At 41.7% G+C, this 18,512-nt stretch overlaps 2 protein-coding genes across 9 annotated transcripts in view; both read left to right on the plus strand.

Moving 5' to 3' along the window:
- Positions 1–133: 133 nt before the first annotated feature.
- On the plus strand, positions 134–13,872 carry LOC108656663 (uncharacterized). 4 transcript variants are annotated; one of them, XM_089263360.1, is made up of 6 exons: positions 134–255; positions 8,056–9,085; positions 10,083–10,332; positions 11,998–12,266; positions 12,331–12,441; positions 13,275–13,872. In XM_089263360.1, exons 2-6 carry the CDS (start codon positions 8,120–8,122, stop codon positions 13,683–13,685), a joined length of 2,007 nt encoding a protein of 668 aa, XP_089119486.1. In that variant the 5' UTR covers positions 134–255; positions 8,056–8,119; the 3' UTR covers positions 13,686–13,872. The 4 variants fall into 4 exon arrangements, with proteins under 4 accessions (XP_089119486.1, XP_089119483.1, XP_089119484.1 ...); XM_089263357.1 differs by lacking the exon at positions 134–255 and adding an exon at positions 1,626–2,068; XM_089263358.1 differs by lacking the exon at positions 134–255 and adding an exon at positions 1,626–1,849.
- Positions 13,873–15,092: 1,220 nt separating this feature from the next.
- raskol (Ras GTPase-activating protein raskol) overlaps positions 15,093–18,512 on the plus strand; it is a 59,809-nt gene continuing 56,389 nt past the window's right edge. For 2 of the 5 annotated variants that reach the window (XM_089263348.1, XM_089263349.1), the window contains exon 1: positions 15,450–16,661. In XM_089263348.1, coding sequence (XP_089119474.1) covers positions 16,583–16,661 — 79 coding nt within the window. In that variant the 5' untranslated portion in view covers positions 15,450–16,582. Of the gene's footprint in view, positions 15,306–15,440; positions 16,662–18,512 lie in introns of those variants that run through there. The other 3 variants (XM_089263345.1, XM_089263346.1, XM_089263347.1) reach the window with 3 other exon arrangements.

Genomic DNA, 18,512 nt, shown 5'->3' on the forward strand with positions numbered 1-18,512 from the left:
TCCAGTGCTGGTGCTGCTGCCGGCACTAGTGCTAGTGTCGGCGTTGTTGCCGGCTCCGGTTCCAGTGCCCTGCCATTGGCCGGCGCGCCCACCGCTGCTGGCATTGTGAGCCGATTGCGACGAACCGATTCGCTGGACTCAACGAGCAGCCTGGGCTCTCTGGCGTTCGGCGAGGACGTCTGCCGCTGCGACGACTGCCTGCTGGGCATTGTCGATCTGTACGTGATCAGTGCGGCCGAGGCGGCCAAAAAGAAGGTAGGTGCTGCGAGTGGCCCAAAAGCTGTTACGACTTAGACACACACTTTCTTGCTCTCTCTCTCTGTCCCTCCCTACTCATCGGTTGTTGCTTGTTCATTCGAATTGGTTTTTGTTGTTAGGCGCTAATTAGTAAGGCTGCAGCGCGCAAAAGCTTACGCTGGGTTCGGAACCCGGCTACGGCGATCGCGTTAAAAGCTTCGCGAGTTTAGTTTGGACACCAACATCGCTTGCTAAATAGTAGTAGAAGCAGAAGAGACTACAGCCGAGACAGCCACAGCTTTGGCCAAGTCGGCTTCGGCCTCAGCTTGAGCGTCGCCTCGTTGTCGCTGTTGTCGCATTGAATTATTTGACTGTTGGACCGGTCCGAAAGCTGCTGCCGTTGCCGCTGGTGCTGCCATTGACGTCACAGGCGTTATGATGCGACATACGCCTTGACGCTGACGTGCTCGGCTTTACCTGCGACTGACAGAGACAGATATAGAAGTCGAGCGAGAGAGAGAGACAGTGCGAGAGAGTACGGCAGTAGCTCAGGCGTGAAGCAATCACAGGCGGCGGAGAGTGCGCGGCGACAAGCAGGGGAAAGTTCATTGAAAAATATTTCAAAACTGGAAAGCTGTAGCAGGAGCGAACATGCTTTACAGCTGTTAAAGAGAGAAAGAGGGAGAGAATTTAACAGAGTTAGAAGTTAAAAGAGATTGCAAGAGAGGATGCTGACTGACTAAGCACAAGTTTTAATGAATGGAGAAAGCGGCTAATTAATATACATATGTAACTAATATCTGCACATAATACATATGTGTGTACATATATGCATATATGTATGTACATATGTATATATACAGTTTGTATATTACTCTAAATTGATAAATGATTTGTCTAGCTTTTCTTCTACTAAGGATAAAACAAAAACTTGAAATTTGAATATCTTCATAAAATATTCCACAAGTAATGGAAACATTCCTAACGGTCAATCGCCATTTTAATTTTCGCACTCTTTTGCTCTGATCCTTTTAGCGGCGCTCATTCTGACGCGCACGCTCTCGCTATCACTCCCACACACACGCACACACAGTCAGTTGTTTTCTGTGCGCACTCTCACAAACGGCTACGTCACTGGCCCAGACAGACAGACAGACAGCTTGTAATGAGCTTTGCCCGGCGCGTTGCCCAATGGAAGCTACGTACATTTGCCATTTTCACTAATCATTTGCATTGTTTTTGTCTGGCTGGCGCTTGGCCTTCGAGCACCCAACGGCACCTAGTGCTCTCAAAAAACACCACCACTCCCACTCCCATACTGCTGCTCTCTCATGCTCTCCCTCTCTCTTTCTGTTTCTCTCGGCCCGTATGCGCGCTCTCTATTTACTGTTATCAGTTGCGCGCGTCCATTGTAGTGAGGACTCCTACGACGCCAGCGTCGCTGCCATCTGCTCATCGCGGACGCCGCACAGCGTTGTTTCTGGCTCTGTGTGGCTCTGACTCTGGTTGTCTGTGTCCCCCGACCAGTTGAGCTTTTGCAGCGATCGCGTGCGGCTGGGCTCTGTCTCTGCATCTGCTGTCTCAGTAACACAGCTCTACTGTTATTATCATTGTAAAGGCTCCCGCCGTTGACTCTGCCGTTGCTGCTGTTGTTTCTGCTGCTGTTGCTGCTACTGTTACTGCTACTGTTACTGCTGTGCTTCACCTCTGCCGTTGTCAAAGTATTTTCCTCTCGGTGTCGTCGTCGCGCGTTTGCGTTTCCGTTTTTTATGCCAATGTCTGGCACGCGTCGCGTCCAACTCCAGCAGCTGCAGCAAATCAAACAGAAACAGTAACTAAAACAACAACACCACGCAAACGAAATAAAGACAGTCAAACGAAACAAGAACAACCTTAACAACAATAATATTAACCAGAGCTGTTTTGACTGCTTGTTTCGAAAAAAAAAAAACACCAAAAAAGAAACACGCAAAAATTCCAAGTGAAAAAATTTAATTAAATTTCGCTTCGGCTCGCGTTTTGTGTGTTTTCATTTTGTCTTCTTATTTTATTGTTGTTGCTTTTGCTTCTGTTTTTTTTTTCTGTTTTTTGTTGCTGTGTGTGTGCACTTGTGTATTTTAAGCGTAGTTGTTGCTGTTTTACATGCATATGCATGCATACATACATCTGTGTGTGTCATGTGTGTGTGTATGTGTATGTGCGTATTTCTTGTTGCTGCTTGTTTGACATGAAAGCTTTCACGTTGACAGTTTTCTGCTGGAATCACTGGAAAGTGGATTGAGCGTTGCAAGCTGCGCAGTTGCTGCTGCAGTTGCCGCTACGTCAGACTCTGCCTCTTCTTCTTTTTGTTTGTTGTAAAAAGTGTTAATTGAAGCACGCGCCGTCACGACGTAGGCGCTAGCTGCGCGCTGTGCTGCTGGAAGGGCAACGTGGAATGAGTAGAACAGGGAGAAGGCGAACAAGAGGGAGAAGGAGTAGGGGCAGAGAGGGAACGACTCCGCAATGAAATTAATTCCAGTTTATGTAAACATTTCAACGCCGACGTCAATGGAGAACGCTACGCACTATGCCAGCACGCGTGCGCGTGAGAGAGAGAGAGATGGAGAATAGGAGAGGGAGAATGGGGTGGGGGACCAGCTGAGTTGTCTTGTTTTGGTTCATCTACGCGCGCGTACCGATTGGGAATTATATAATATAAAGACGCTTGACTCGCAACGCGTCTCATTTTTTATTAAACAAATTTTATTTCAGTGTTTTTCATTTTTATATATATATTTTTTTGTCGCAATTTGGCAATTGAGGCTCATTTAGCGCCAACGTTCCAAAAATGGCAACTCATGTCCATTAGCTCTCACGCATGCCCCGCACCACCTCCCCTGCACCACACATACTCGCACACACACGCACACAGCTATAATTACCATCAATCGTTCAATACATATCCGCACGTACCGCTTCAGCCAAACACCCACCCACCCACACGCTGGATGGCTATAACCAGCCTTAAACGATCTTAATGACGATCAACACACACACACACACACTCAGACATAGTCAGCCCTCTAATTCTATCGCAATTTGTGCGTCAATGGCGACCGCCCGACACAACTGAAATAGAAAAAAGTGTTTACTTTATTAATTTTAAGCTTTCGGCAGTTAAGAAACAAAAAAAATAAAATACACACACATTCAAATACACAAACTCACACAGACAGATAGATGGAGCAAAAAAAAGTAGCTTTTTCATTGTTATGCGGCGTGAATGCCGCACATTAAGCGCAGTCCGGCGGAGCATTGGATGGTCTGAGGGGGTGCGACAGTGGGCGTGAGGAGTGGACTGCAAGGGAAGTGGGGTGGGATCGTTAGAGCAGGCATTACGTATCCCCACACCCAGCTATTCACCATGTTGTATCTACGGATACATTTGTATCTATTACCACATCTACATATATCTACAGCCAAACGAACATACATATAGAGATATATATACATGTGGGTCTATATCGGGCTGTCGTCGACGGCATGTGCGAAACTCTTTTCATTAGATAACGAATGGCAAATTACCTATGTGAAGCGTGTTTCAAACAAACTGCCATAGAGAATAAGAGAGAGACAGAGGGGAGACGAGGCAATATACACTTGTAAATGCTCAAAATATGCTGAAGGATCGGTTGAAATCGCTTTATATGCCTAGAAGAGAAAAGAGAAAGTGGAAGATATTGTAAATATAAATGAAAACATCCATATAGAGAGATGAGAACTATGCATATAACAAGTGAGAGTAAAATATACAAAACAACTTAGAGATCATAAGGTTAATATGGAATAAGTAGAATACTTATAGGAAAGAAAGAAAGAAGGCTAGAATCAAGGAGAGAGGAAGAAGAACAGGTATACCTAATTAAGGGGAACATTTAATATATAAAAGAGATTAAGGACAGAAAATAACAAAAGTTCTAATAATAAATATAGTAATTTTCTTGATACTATATTTAACAAGCTGAGCTATATGTGAATGAGCAAAGCCGAAGAAGACAAGAGTGGATTATTAATTCAATTCAGATATAAGATGGGACTTACAAAGAGAAGATTAAAATTCATGACCTGTAAATAAGTAGAATAAGCAGATAGAGATGCAAGTGAAAGTGATGTAAAAGAAAGTGCTCCAGAGCAGCAAGCAGTGAGGAGAGTGAAACGGCGAGAGAACGAGAGGAAGACAGTGAGAGACGGACAGAGAGAATGGGAGGAGGGAAGGATATGTAGGGGAACAGAGAGATAGAGAGAGAGAGAGATAGAGAAAACAATTGTAGAAATACAGAGGACATAAAAAAGAATGAAGTGGAGAGATAGGGAAGTAGAGGTAGTCAGAGGGTAACATCTTTAACTTCGTTAAGGACAGTATAAATAAACTATATTTTTGAGTCCTATGGTAAAAAGTCCAAAAGGGTGATCAGTAAAGAGATAGAAGAGACCAACATTTTGATACATACATATTAAAAATCATGTTTATTACAGATATATAGGTGGACATCGTAGAATCTTTTGTAACTATAAAACAGCGAGTTTGATAGTCAATTGTAAAATACGCCTTTGATATTATTTGAAAACTTTTAAATATATATGCTAAGAATCGAGAAATTGGAAACAAATCGAAAAATCGCGAATTCATTGAGATGCTATGTGGACGCTAGGCCCTTTATCAGCAACCATTGCACACGGTTCAGTTCCGATCGACCGCAATACAAGCGAAATTTCTAGTATATATTAAAAATACATATATTTGTAAATATATAAATATATATGTATATGTATTTATATATATAAATATATATATATATATATATATATATATATATATATATATAGAGATTTATATGTATATGTATATTATATTATATTATATATAGTATGCAAATATTTAGACGTGTGTCCAGCTGCACTCAGTTCGTCCGTCTGCCCGTCTGATGCGTCTTTCTCTCTCTCTCTCTCTCTGCCTCTTTTTCGCTGCATCTGCAGTTAGCTGGTTCCGGTATATCTGGACGCCACCATATCGATCGGCCTACTTATAGTCGCCATATTGTGTCCTATATACGGGGCACACATACACACTCTTACATATATACATACATTTATACAAGTATACATACATATTTACATACATACTAAGCACAACATACAAAAGGTGCCGCATACAACGTCGATGTTCCAAGGTTCCCAATTGTGGTTGTGGCTGTTGTTTCGTTATCGCCTCGCACAACTTTTGCAAATGACGTCAAATGTTTCGGTGCGAGGAGCACAGCAGTAATGTACAGACAGAGAGAAAGATAGGGGAGAGAGAGGGCGGGAAGCAGAGCAAAAGAAATTTCAGTATACAGTGATCGCTCGCTTATAAAGGAAACTTCCGCTAATTACAATTGTTCCCAAAATAGAAACGTAATTTCAAATACGTGCGCTATGCATAGATAAAGACATTTTCCATTGAATTTATAGACATTGTATGTGTATATGTATATGTATGTAATATCCCTATCAGCAGTAATGATCTAATGATCTAATAATAATAAGGCGTCTGTATAGAAATACAGTTCTCTATCCATCTAGTATCTTTTTATCGACCTGTCTATCTATCTTCGATTCTTCCTTGGACTTATATTAAATTATCTATCGGCCGACCTAGTTCTCTATTGATCTGTCTAAATTGGACTATCTGGTCTATCTATTTGTCCATTTCTATTGCTCCATTTGTCTTTTGCCCTCGACATACATATATAATTACGCTGTCTATATTTCAAATTGTGTATGTATCCATCTGGATAATATAATTATCTTAATATAATATAATTATCTTTCAGATTTTCTCTTCTATCTATCTAATTTCTGTCTAAATATCATTTCTATCTTTCGTTTTCTGTATCATTCCTATTATATCTTATTACCTTTATTCAACAATTCAATATATTTCTATATCTTAATTTCTAATTATCTGTCAATGAAACACTCTTACTGTGTATCTTGATTTCTATCCATCTTTCCATCTTCTATTAATATTTCTATCTGTCTATATATATTTCTATATATTGACCCTTCTATTCATATTTTCTTTCTCATCTTTCTTCTCATTTTCTAGCTGTCCATATTTCATCTATCAATCTGTCTATATTCTTAATACCCGTCGATTCAGCATCCAGCTGTATTATTTTCTATTCATCTTTCAATATTCTTAATATAGTCTACAATATAGCTTTCTATTTACCTATCTAGCATCTTTGTATCTACTTCCCTATCTAGTTTTCTGCCCATTTATCGTCTTGCAAGAATATCAGATATACCCTAGATATAACTATATCTATCTGAAACCTTATTGTAACACGTTCTCTCTTTTTCATGCATTAAAACATATATCCGCTAGATTCCTTTACAAATCGAAATCCTGGAGTTTGGTTCAGTTTAGCGAGCGATCACTGTATGTGGTATTCAGTGCTGTTGTTGACTCAACATGTATGTTTGTGTGTAACTGGATAGCAGTGTTTCCATTCTTGATACTCTATTGTTGTTGCTGTTGGCATTACCATTTCCATTATTATCATAATGCGGCTGTTGTTCGCTTTTGCCTTGCCCCCGACTCGTTTAGTTCCGATTTTTGTTGATGTTACGTATTCCAATTTTCTTGTTTTGCGGTTAAAGAGTTCACACACATGCACACACCGCTGCGCATTTATATCTAAGGTGGTTTTGGTGGTTTTGCAAGCGAGCCGCAGATGGTGGTGCCGAGATGCCAGCACGCTCCTGCAATGCCTACTTAGATGCGTGCGCTTCGTTTGTTGTTGCTCTCGCATACATATGTATTAAATTTAATCAATTTTGATTGATGTGTGCGTCGATGCAGCAACCACAGCAACCAACGACATCGACAGCGACAACCTCAACCACACTTCGACAACAAACCCAAAAAGAAAGAAAAAGAGGCACAATTCTCTTTCAGCTGCATTTGCAATAGAGCCACGCCGAATCGCTGATGCGCTGGCAGCAATATTGCTTAGATGCGACGATAGATGTCTAGAATCTATTTTTCGATTTGTCATGCATAGAGCATAAGTTTGTCTAAGATATGAAGCCTTTATGAGAGAGAGAGAGAGAGAGAGAGAGAGAGAGAGAGTAGGAAGCTGTTTAAGGCAGATAAAAAGTCTGAAGAGAGCTCTCACACTTCGTCCTTTTCCTCTCTTTCTTTGACTCACCTTCTCTTTATCCTTCCATCTCACTCCCTCTTTGTCACCTTTTCAATTAGCCTCTTCTGATCTTCCGATCGGCGCATTCTTTGTAAAATTGAAAAGAGAACAGAGACTTTCTCATTTTTTCCTATTGATCGAATGAAAGAAAAGTATTTGACTTGATAGAATAAATCTATAAGATCTTGGTATTTTCCTAAGTTAGGGATCTGATGTATATCCCTTTCAGGTAGACCTCAACTTGCAAGTCTTGAACTATCAAATTCATGAATTTAATACAATCATTGCTTTCCAAGATCAAGCTCTCTGCCGACACCTAAAACCTACATTTGAAAGGGTATTCAAAGAGTTGTTATAGTCGCATCGACGCCTATACACATTGGACTGTCTGTGGGTCGTTTGGTGGGTCAATTGTGGTTGGCTAAGGCGCGAACAGGTTCGCAAATGCGCAGAATTCAATCAAATCGAATGCAGCAACAAGTAAAAAGCGACAGGCGACAAGAAACAAGAAACAGGCAACAAGCGACAGGCGACAGGCGACAAGCGACAGCAACAAGCATTGATTCATAGATTTTTGGGTATTTCTGTGCAGTTGTTGTGCCCGGTTGAGACAGTGCGTCTGATGCGTAAGTGGACGTCGCGTGGACGCCCGTCACATGTCGTGTAAAATGTCCGTGTGCGCACTCGCACGCCCGCCGCAAGCAACAGCCGCCGTAAGCAGTGCGAATAACGTGAACGGGCAAGCAGGTGCAGCGACGTCGCCAGCGACGACGCCAACGACCCCAACGACGCCGCCAACGCCGCCGCCATCGCCGCAGGTGCGCATCTACGAGGACTTTGACAGGATGAGCGCCAAGGAGGTGTACTACAATGAGGCGGGCAAGAAGGTGACGGTCAAGCTGCTCCACTTCCCGGACGTTCTGCCCGAGGACATAGCCAAGCTGCGCTTCGATGACGAGGACGATCAGAATGCCGACGATGCCGACGTGGACGACGACGATGGCGTCGATAGCGATGCAGGTCGCTCTGCCAATAGCAGCCACAGCACCGGCATCGGCATCGGGATCAGCAAGACCCCGCCCACCGCTGACAGCGACGATGGCGACAGCGAGACCGAGAAGCCTGACCTGGATGGCAGCGGCAGCGGCAATGCCACAGGCACCGGCGCCATCAAGAAGACCTTCCGGCGCAAGCTGTCCGGCAACAACATGCAGCCGCGCAAGTGCAGCCTGGCCTTTGCCCAGGCGCATGGCATCAAGCAGCGCGCCGAGAAGAAGCTGTCGATGCCCACCATCAGCATCACGGCCAATCCGGGCGAGCATGTCAGCCTGGCAGGCGGACGCAAGCTCTCGCAACAGCACTCGCTGCCCATGACGATGATGACGGTGACGCCGCCGCGTCGCAGTCACTCGCCGCTGGGCCAGAGTCTCTGCCCCGGCTACATACAGTACTCCAAGTCGCTGCTGGAGGTGCCCATGCCAAGGGATTATGGCTACGCCAGCAGCGATGATCTGAGCTCTGAGTGGGACTCGGATGTATCCACATCGGCGGCCTCGTCCGCAACTGCATCGGGCTCCGGCTCGGGCACTACGGGTGCATCCTCAGCGAGCGGCACGAAGAAGGTAAGAGGACAGCTTGCCGCTCTGCGCTTATCCTGCATTATCCGGTGCATTCATGTCACAGTCTTCATCTTTAAAGTGTTTATCCAGTGCTATCCGCAAGCTATCATCTGCCATCTATTTGACATCCAGCATTCTCCAATTTAAATATATTTGCATCTGCTGCGTAGCTGAGCACATCGATCGATGTCATTGGCAACGCTTGTGAAGTGTATCCGGCGCAATTGGATAATAAACAGCACTGATTTCATGCATAAACACCTTAATTAAGTGCTGATTTGATAAATACCAATCGTTTATCTATTCGCCTTTTAAGCATTGACGTCATTAGCCACACGTCAAGATCAGCCCGCATCCGCCACGATCCGGCGTTCTCCGGCGCATATCCAACACTAATGCTCTAAGTTTGCGCTCACTTAAATGACATTGACCCTAGATTTTGTTGTATCCGCTGCAACTCGCCACTAGTGTTATCTTTGTGTTATCCGATTCAATAAAACATTTCCGTGACGCGATACATTCGGACCTAATGAAACTCTTTTCAAGAGCTCATCGGCATTGAGACATATTAAGACATATCCCCTCTTATCCGCAGCTTATCCGGCACTTACTAGACAATTACAGAGTAGTTATCTGAGTACGTAAGCGTTAGTGTAGATCTCACAGCTGTTACTCACTTGGAGAAATATCCAGCGTCAATCGCGACTTATCCGGCCGGCACTTATCACTTAAGTACTAGTTACGTAAGCATCGACGTCATTATAGATCTTATAACTGGTCCCATTTCATGCCATAAGCTTTTATCGCCTTGTATTCTTAATGATGCCTGAATAGAGAGGCGATTCCATTGGAAGTGCTAACAATTCACGTTTTCGCTAAAACGTGTTATTGGATGAACTATTACAATAGTCACTCGATGACGTAACGGTCCTAATGCCTTTCTTTTTAATGTAAATTCTGTGTATACTAATTAATTTGTTTGTTTCTTATCTTTTCACAGAGCTCTGGCTGGCGGAAAATACGAAACATTGTGCAATGGACGCCCTTCTTTCAGACGTACAAGAAGCAGCGCTATCCATGGGTACAGCTGGCGGGCCATCAGGGCAACTTCAAGGCCGGTCCCGAGCCGGGCACCGTCCTCAAGAAGCTCTGCCCCAAGGAGGAGGAATGCTTCCAGGTGCTCATGCAGGATGTTCTGCGTCCATATGTGCCCGTCTACAAGGGTCAGGTGACCAGCGAGGATGGCGAACGTAAGTCATATAGTTTCGAGAATCCATACATTGATTGACTGACTGAAGCTGACTAAATCTAACAGATTGATTGACTAAGACAGACTGAAGTCGAATAGATTGGTTGACTGAATGACTTGCGTCTAGTTGACAAATCGTATGATTAGAAAACGCATATTCTTTATGATTGACTGGCTAACTAATTATACCCTGAACCCATTGAAAATGGGAAATCAGGGTATAATGTTTTTGTGAAAAAGTATGTAACAGGCAGAAGGAATCATCGCAGACCCCATAAAGTATATATATTCTTGATCAGCACGACGAGCTGAGTCGAGCTGTCCGTCCGTCCGTCGGTCCGTATGAACGCCGAGATCTCAGAAGATATAAGAGCTAGAGAGCTGAAATTTTGTGTTCATACTCGTGTATACCATACGCAGTACGAGTTTTTTTTCGATAACTTATCCGATAACTTTTTTATCGAGAATAATCGAAAAATTGATTTTGTTTTTTGAGCCTCATCGGAGTGCTATTACACGTGGAGACTTCAGATTTACTGTGTATATACATATGATGAATACACACATTTTGTAATCAACAGAGTTTGGATACCACACCCCCATCGCCTTCAATTTAAAAAAAAATGTATTTCAAGTACTAGAGACTTGTGGTTTCGAATGTACACACATTAACCACATTGACCATATAATTACGCCCTAAAAATTTCATTAAGATCGTATGTTTACAAAAGAAGTTATTCACCAAGTAAATTCTCATACTATTGCCCACACTGCAGCGCAGCCCAAGTGCAGGCGCTGCTTACTGCGCAGTTAGCAGAGCGCGGGCGCGTGAGGGTGGATGCATGTGTATGAATGAATGTGTGCGTGCATAAGAGAAGTGCAGAATGAGAAGAATATCAGCTTGGAGGGTTCAGGGTATCTCCTATTCAAGCAGTCTCGACTAGAGTCTTCTCACTTGTTTATGAATTGATTGATTGACTGACGATTGACTATCGACGGATCAAATCAATGTCTTGTTTGACTACATACGCTGACTAAATGAATGGATCAGTTGATCGAAAGTGCGGATGGATTGATTCCTTGATTTATATGCTAATTGATTGAAAGCTGACTAAATGATAGACTGAAGCTCTGACAGAATGGCACAGCGACTGATTGACAGTGTATGATTGTCTTTGTTAATCGATGACAGCTGGCAAATACAAGATTTTATAGCTGATTGATTACCTGACCACACACTGATGGTGATATAGATTCGATTGATGCTGAATGATCAATAGGCAGATTGAATACTGATTGTTGATTGATCAACAGGTTGATTTAACTGATGAATACAAACAGACTGACTGACTGAGTGGCATGGCTCTAATTAATCAAGTCGATGACTGTATATGCATAATTTCCATGAATAGATCAATTGATTGATTTTCCCTCTAATTACTTAACTAAGGTGTAATTGCTTGATCGGGTTGGTAATCGAATAAAAAGCTTTAGAGCTGTTTGATATTCTGTTTGATTCTCACACAGATCGATTAACTTATTAAGTGACTAAATATTTAAATGCTAGTCTTGTTCGGCTGTGTAGCTACATATATGAATGACTATTCGACTGATTGACTGATTGTGTCTTACCAGTTAGCTATATCAAAGTTTCGTTTGCTCTCAGTCTATCTGCAGCTGCAAGATCTGCTCAGTGACTACGTGCAGCCGTGCGTCATGGATTGCAAAGTGGGTGTGCGCACCTACCTGGAGGAGGAGCTGTCCAAGGCCAAGGAGAAGCCCAAGCTGCGCAAGGACATGTACGACAAGATGATACAGATCGATGCCCAGGCGCCCAATGCCGAGGAGCACGCGGCCAAGGCGGTGACCAAGCCACGCTACATGGTCTGGCGCGAGACCATCTCGAGCACTGCAACGTTGGGCTTTCGCATTGAGGTGAGCATCGCTGTGATCACTCTCCGCTCAGCTGCCATTTACTAAGCATCCGTTTGACTTGCAGGGCATCAAGAAGAGCGATGGCACCAGTTCCAAAGATTTCAAGACGACCAAGTCACGCGAACAAATCAAATCGGCCTTCAGAGAGTTCCTCAGCGGCCATCCACATATTCTGGTGGGTTTTAGCTTATGGCTTTACCTAGATCAATAACCTTATAGAGGGTATATAAACTGATTATTTGTCTCTCGATCCCACGATATTGACCGTCCCACTGATGAAGCACTCCATGCAATAGACTCATATTTCCAGCGCCTATAGTCGAAATGGGAAATTCTCATAGGAATGTGCTTAATATTTGGGTGTAAATTTATGAAGCAAATAGCTCTCTATTTGAAATAGGAGGGCGTGACACAGCTCATTAAGTTTATATGCATCTCAATTAGCGCAATAAGAGGGGTATATCGACTCACATCTATCTGTTCATCCATCAAATCTCGTAATCTACAAAAGCTAACGACTTGAAATTGAAAATGTATATTCCGCAGCATTGATCGTTGCTTACCTCAACCCATATTCTTATTATCGATAACAATCGATCACTTAATGCAGTTATTTAAACGCAAGAGATCTCGATTTTACAAGGATGGTTTTTAAAGAAGATATAGTAAAGAGTTACTATATGAAAAATACACACATCTTAATCTTTTTATTACGTTCTTATGTTTTTCTGTGTATCCCCATTTTTCCTCATCATAAATCTGTTGTATCTGTATATATTCTATAAGAAACCGTCGTAGAATGATTTGATTATCCGTTCATCACAGAGCCCGGGTGTATCCTAGGCGAATCCTCATTACTAGATCACTCTTATTATAATGATATTTTAGTACCGGTTAGATAACTGTGTTTTAAAATATGATCAGATGATATTGCTACAATCATATACGTTAATCCCAATTCAAGTTGAAATAGTCTCTGAGCCCTAATTGAATGTTCTTCCATTGCAGCCACGGTACATACAACGCTTACGAGCCATACGGGCCACCTTGGCCGTCTCAGAGTTTTTCCAGACTCACGAGGTCATTGGCAGCTCGCTGCTGTTCGTGCACGATCAGACGCACGCCAGCGTTTGGCTAATTGACTTTGCCAAGACGGTGGCCCTGCCGCCACACATGAGGATCGATCATTATTCGGCCTGGAAGGTGGGCAATCATGAGGATGGTTATTTGATTGGCATCAACAATCTCATCGATATATTCGTCGAGCTGCAGGCGGCCAATGAAGTGGAGTCTGTAGCGGACGCCGTTTCGGGCTCTGGCTCCGGCTCCGGTTCTGGCTCGGGTTCAGCGTCTGGTTCCGGTTCGGTTTCGCCAGCGCCCGCATTCAGCGGTCAGGAGGAGGAGCCCAGCAAAATGTAAAGGGCACAGCAAGAAAACAATCTAAAATAATATATAGATATATACACTCGGATATATATTTATATAGAACTATTTAGCTTACGATTATACTGAAGCGTTCCATGGGGCTGCGCCCCGCCAAGGACATTTCCTAGCACATTCCACAGAAATGTGTTAAAACAAAACAAAATCAAATATCAAATATCAATTAACCATAATCCAAACTTAGTTTTATGCATATATGTATATGTATGTACCTTTTTTTTTGTTTTTTTTTTCTCTCTCTCTTTAACCCGTTAAGTTTAAAATCAAAGACTGAACAACACTATGCGTATACCCAATATATACATATATAGATATATATATATTCTATATATAGATATATATGTATGTATAGATATATACATATATTCACAGATATATACATACATACATATATATACATACTCGTATATATACATATATATATATATATATATATATAGTAAAATTCGTTGTGCGTTGCTGAAACAATGCGTAGCAAAAAGATTAACAACAACAAAAAGTTCAAGAACTACTTACTTATAAATTATGTTATTAATTTTATGTGTATTCGATTATCTTTTAATAACTACCTACTAATTATGTGCACTATTAAAACTCATGTAAACCGTTTAACAAGTAAAACCTTTTTTTTTCGTAAATCTATAAGAATTTGATTCATTTTTGTGTTCGCTTTTGTGGTGCAGCCCCAAAAGTAGGCAACAAATATTTCGCTGCAACAAGTCGAATGAATTATTCACTTGTCATTCTTCACATCATCAGCTGTTGTCACAAGTACGAAATCACGCATAGAGACTGATCTCAGCTAAAGTTGAGCTCTAAGTCGTTTATTTTTGCAGCAGTCCCAAAAGTTGGCAACATAGTTTTTACTCTCACTACAGCTTGCTTTAGTTAGGAAAAGTATCCTCAATCGTAAATGTTATACTCACTTGCTAGCTATTAAGTGTCATAATTAAATGCGTGGGGAAAACGCGCATAATTTTCTATAGGTCCAGCTCAAATTTGCAGTTTCTATTCTACACGTATTTTCGATTCCCAGCTTTTGGTATTTAGTCATTTTGTAGCATACTTTTAGGATAAACATGAAACAAATATGCACATAAATACTGGAAGCTGCGTTTATATTATTTAAACAAAACAATCTCTTGTGTTTTATTTAAAATCGGCTTTCAAAAAATCAATGACGTTGAGGTTTGGCGCTATTGGCAAGCTTTGGCTCTGCATGTATGTATTTTCAGCTCTCACGTTTTGGCACCAAAAATAGCCAGTGACACACTTTTTAGCAGCGCTCATAAAATACCAAGCAGCTGGTATTTTTTGTAGGATTTTAGTTATTTTCTGAGCGCTTGCATTTAGTGTGTTTTTATGCTTACCTCGCTGCGGTCACATTGTTTATTAGTTAGTTAATGTTTGTTGCTGCGCGGTTGGCACGTCGCGCGTCTCCACGCGCACGCATCGAGCTGTTACATTTGTTTTCCGTTTTAAATGTTTGTTGCATTTGCGCGCAGTTGACGTGCATTTTAAAAAAATTCAAATAAATCGCGAGCGGTGTTTTTTTTTTCGAGTACTTTTTTTTTTCTTCTCTGAATTAAAAGTGTGGTAATTGTTTTGGTCAAGTGTTTTGGTTTTGTTGCTGGAGTGCAAGCCGTCGTAAATTTAAAAATAATACACAGAGCAGCGCATATACATATGCACGTGTGTGCACTCTTATGTATATATATAAATAAATATATATTTATATTTATATATATATGTATATATAAATACTTGAGTGAGCAGCGCCTGTGACTCTTAAAAAAAGTTTCTGGTTTCGTTGGCGCGACAACAACAACAACAACAGCAACAACAGCGACGGCAACAATAAATAAAACTTCAATATGCGCCGACCGGCCTTCAGCGCAGAATATTAACAATATATTGTACATATGTATGTGCATGCGTCTATATGAATGTGTGTGTGTGTGTGTAGACAACAACAACTGTCACGCATCGAAGGGGGCGTGGGGGGCGGCACACAAAATTGTAGAAGCATCTCCGCTCGCTCTCTCTCTCTCTCTCTCTATCTTTCTTTCTCCGTGTCTCTCTCAAATTGCCTGCGGTCTGAGTTAAAGGCAAAAAAGGCTAAAATAGCTCAAAAATAATCACAAACACACACACACAGATATATACACACACTTAGCCGTTCAGTGGCACACAGGCGCTGGGACCTACTGATGAGACCAACAACATAGCGCGGGAGGGAGAGGGAGAGAGAGAATCAGCATTGAGCTTGAGCCGTGCGTAAAGAAATCAAAAACAAAAACAAAAAAAGGCAAAGCAAATAAAACAAAAATCGTGATTAATATTTTTTTTTTTTGTGTGTGAGTTTTGTTTTTGTTTTCTTGTGCTCTTGAATCGGGCTTTTGTTAAGCTTTTAATCAACAAAATTAAAAGAAGGCTGCAGCAACAACAAGTGGAAATTAAAAACTAAAACTCGACTTGTCGAATTCGTTTCGTTTGCTCATTTTATTTTATATATACACTTTGTTTTTTCTCGGTCGAAGACAAGTGCAATAAAACGAAAATATATGGCAAATAAATAGCAACAAAAGCCGACGGCGACAACAAAATCAATATTCAAATTAAGCAGCAACAACAACAACAACAATAGTTAGCAGCAGCAGCAGCAGCAGCTATTCGACAACTTGTCGATAAGCCGAAAGATAACGAGCCGCAGCAGCAATAGCGAACCGGAGAGCGCCCATACCAGAGAGCTCCAGAGCGTGAGCGCGCGCGTGTGCTACAGCGAGTGAGAGCGGGAGAGAGCGAGAGAGAGCGGCGGTGGCAGCATCCCAAAAGGAAACGTTAACACCACCCACCCGAAAGAAGCAGAAATCATGGGACGTCGCACGTATCTGAATCGCGCCTATGCAATTTCCTACCCCAGTCGCGTCGAGGGCTGGCTGGACGTGTGCGGTAAGCATTAACCCCCCATAAGTACGCCATCCCTAAGACCGACCCAGACACCCACCCACCCTGAATTGCAATCTACTTAGAGCTATTTATAGATTTAAGCTTGCCTTCAAGATCTTGACTGAGATACGCATTGTGCGACTAGTATGAACAGAAGTCGATGCGAACGAGGGTTTCAAAGACAAAACTTGATTGCAGTATAAGATATTTTCTTATAGATAATATAGCATCTTTCTATAAATATATCCATTTCTATATCTATTATAAATTCTTTGAAGTGAGGAGTTGCAAGAAGAAACAGAAATGCGTAGATAGAGACAGAAATAAACATATGAAACATACGTACATATATCTCTTATATCGGAATAAACATATGTATGTACATATGTACATATGTTTATCAATATAAAAATCTCGCACAAGCCAAGTTTTACCTGTAAGATAAAATAGGCTAACATCTATAGACTAAGAAAGCTATATGTACTTATATATATCTATTGTAGCAGACTCGATTACATTACTAATACTACATTTACATACATATGTATATATAATATATACATGACATATGTATGTGTATATATTTGTAATCAAACTTGGTCTAATTCCAACTTCGTAAGGCAAGAAATGCAAATGTTATCCACATCCGTTTTGAAAAAGTTGCCAGTGCAGTACTGGTATCTGCAGAGTATATCGAATATATGATATATAGTACACACTTGGGACTTAACTTAGTCACATAAGAATCACATGCCATATCATGAAGTAATCGCTCGTGAAAGTTAGGTATAGAATAGTCTGCAATTGCTGAGTTTGATGAATGCAAATCGTAAGAGAATTGGGCAGGCAAACAAAGTAAACAATATGTCTCTGATATTACTCATAAAATACTCCAATGATCGGGGAACGATTAACATTCTATGAGCCAGATGAACAAAGCTGTGAGGTCTATGACAAGTCTTCAGAAATGATCGATGAGATGGCGAAGATGATGATGATGATGATGATGATGATATGAGACTTTAATGCTAAGAATAAATTTGTTCATGGATAGTTTTCGATTAGAAAGAAATAGATGTTTCTTTCTATGTCACACTCGAGCCAGGTGAAAGTTCACGTAATTGCATTCAATACAACTAACTTTAAAGCGCTATCAACACCTGCTAATGGCATTTGCTGCTGCTGCTGCTGCTGCTGCGGCTGCTGAGCGGATGTTCGCTCCAATTTTCGATGATCGAAAAGGCAACAAAAATGTGAAACATCAAATGAAAGAAAATCCATTAAAAGTCGCTGCAGCAGAGAGGGAAATGGAGAGGCAGACAGCGAACGATATGATAAAGCGAAAACTTTTAATTTGCCTCAGCAACAATTTGCAAATCTCCTTCTAATGGCATCACTCAATGGGCTTGACAACCCTGGAGTGGCAACTCTAGCATGTGCAGGGTGGCCGTTTAGCTCGACTCTGTTCTGTATTGCGGATGCTCTTGCTATTCATCTATGCATCGCTCCCACTCTCCTGCTCGCGCTCTCACTCTCTCTCTCTCAATTTGAGCACCTGTGCAAATGCAAGCAAAGCTGCTTCGTCTGGGAAAACTCAACAGGGCTGTCTCTCAACAGCAACAACAACAACAACTAGAGTTTGGGCAGGTTGTCACTGTTTGCTGTTGTTGTTGCCTTTTGCCGTTATCTGGTATTAGCATTTTTACCTGTCGCTCATCCGTTTCAGTTTATTGCAGTTGTTGTTGCTGTTGCTGTTGCTGTTGTTGTTGTTGCAGTTCGAGGGGTTGCTTGCTACGCAAGGCCAAACACACATGTGAAACAAACATACACATAAACACGCACACACACACATAT

The sequence above is a fragment of the Drosophila navojoa genome, chromosome X (assembly GCF_054131105.1).
Source record: "Drosophila navojoa isolate 15081-1374.11 chromosome X, UAZ_NAV_1.0, whole genome shotgun sequence".
NCBI lineage: Eukaryota > Metazoa > Arthropoda > Insecta > Diptera > Drosophilidae > Drosophila > Drosophila navojoa.

Coding starts and splice junctions, on each gene's coding strand:
- LOC108656663 (XM_089263360.1), top strand. CDS start 8,120: ATGTCGTGTAAAATGTCCGTGTGCGCACTCGCACGCCCGCCGCAAGCA. Junction 10,333..11,997: donor GACCAGCGAGGATGGCGAAC/GTAAGTCATATA, acceptor GTTTGCTCTCAG/TCTATCTGCAGCTGCAAGAT. Junction 12,442..13,274: donor GCGGCCATCCACATATTCTG/GTGGGTTTTAGC, acceptor CTTCCATTGCAG/CCACGGTACATACAACGCTT.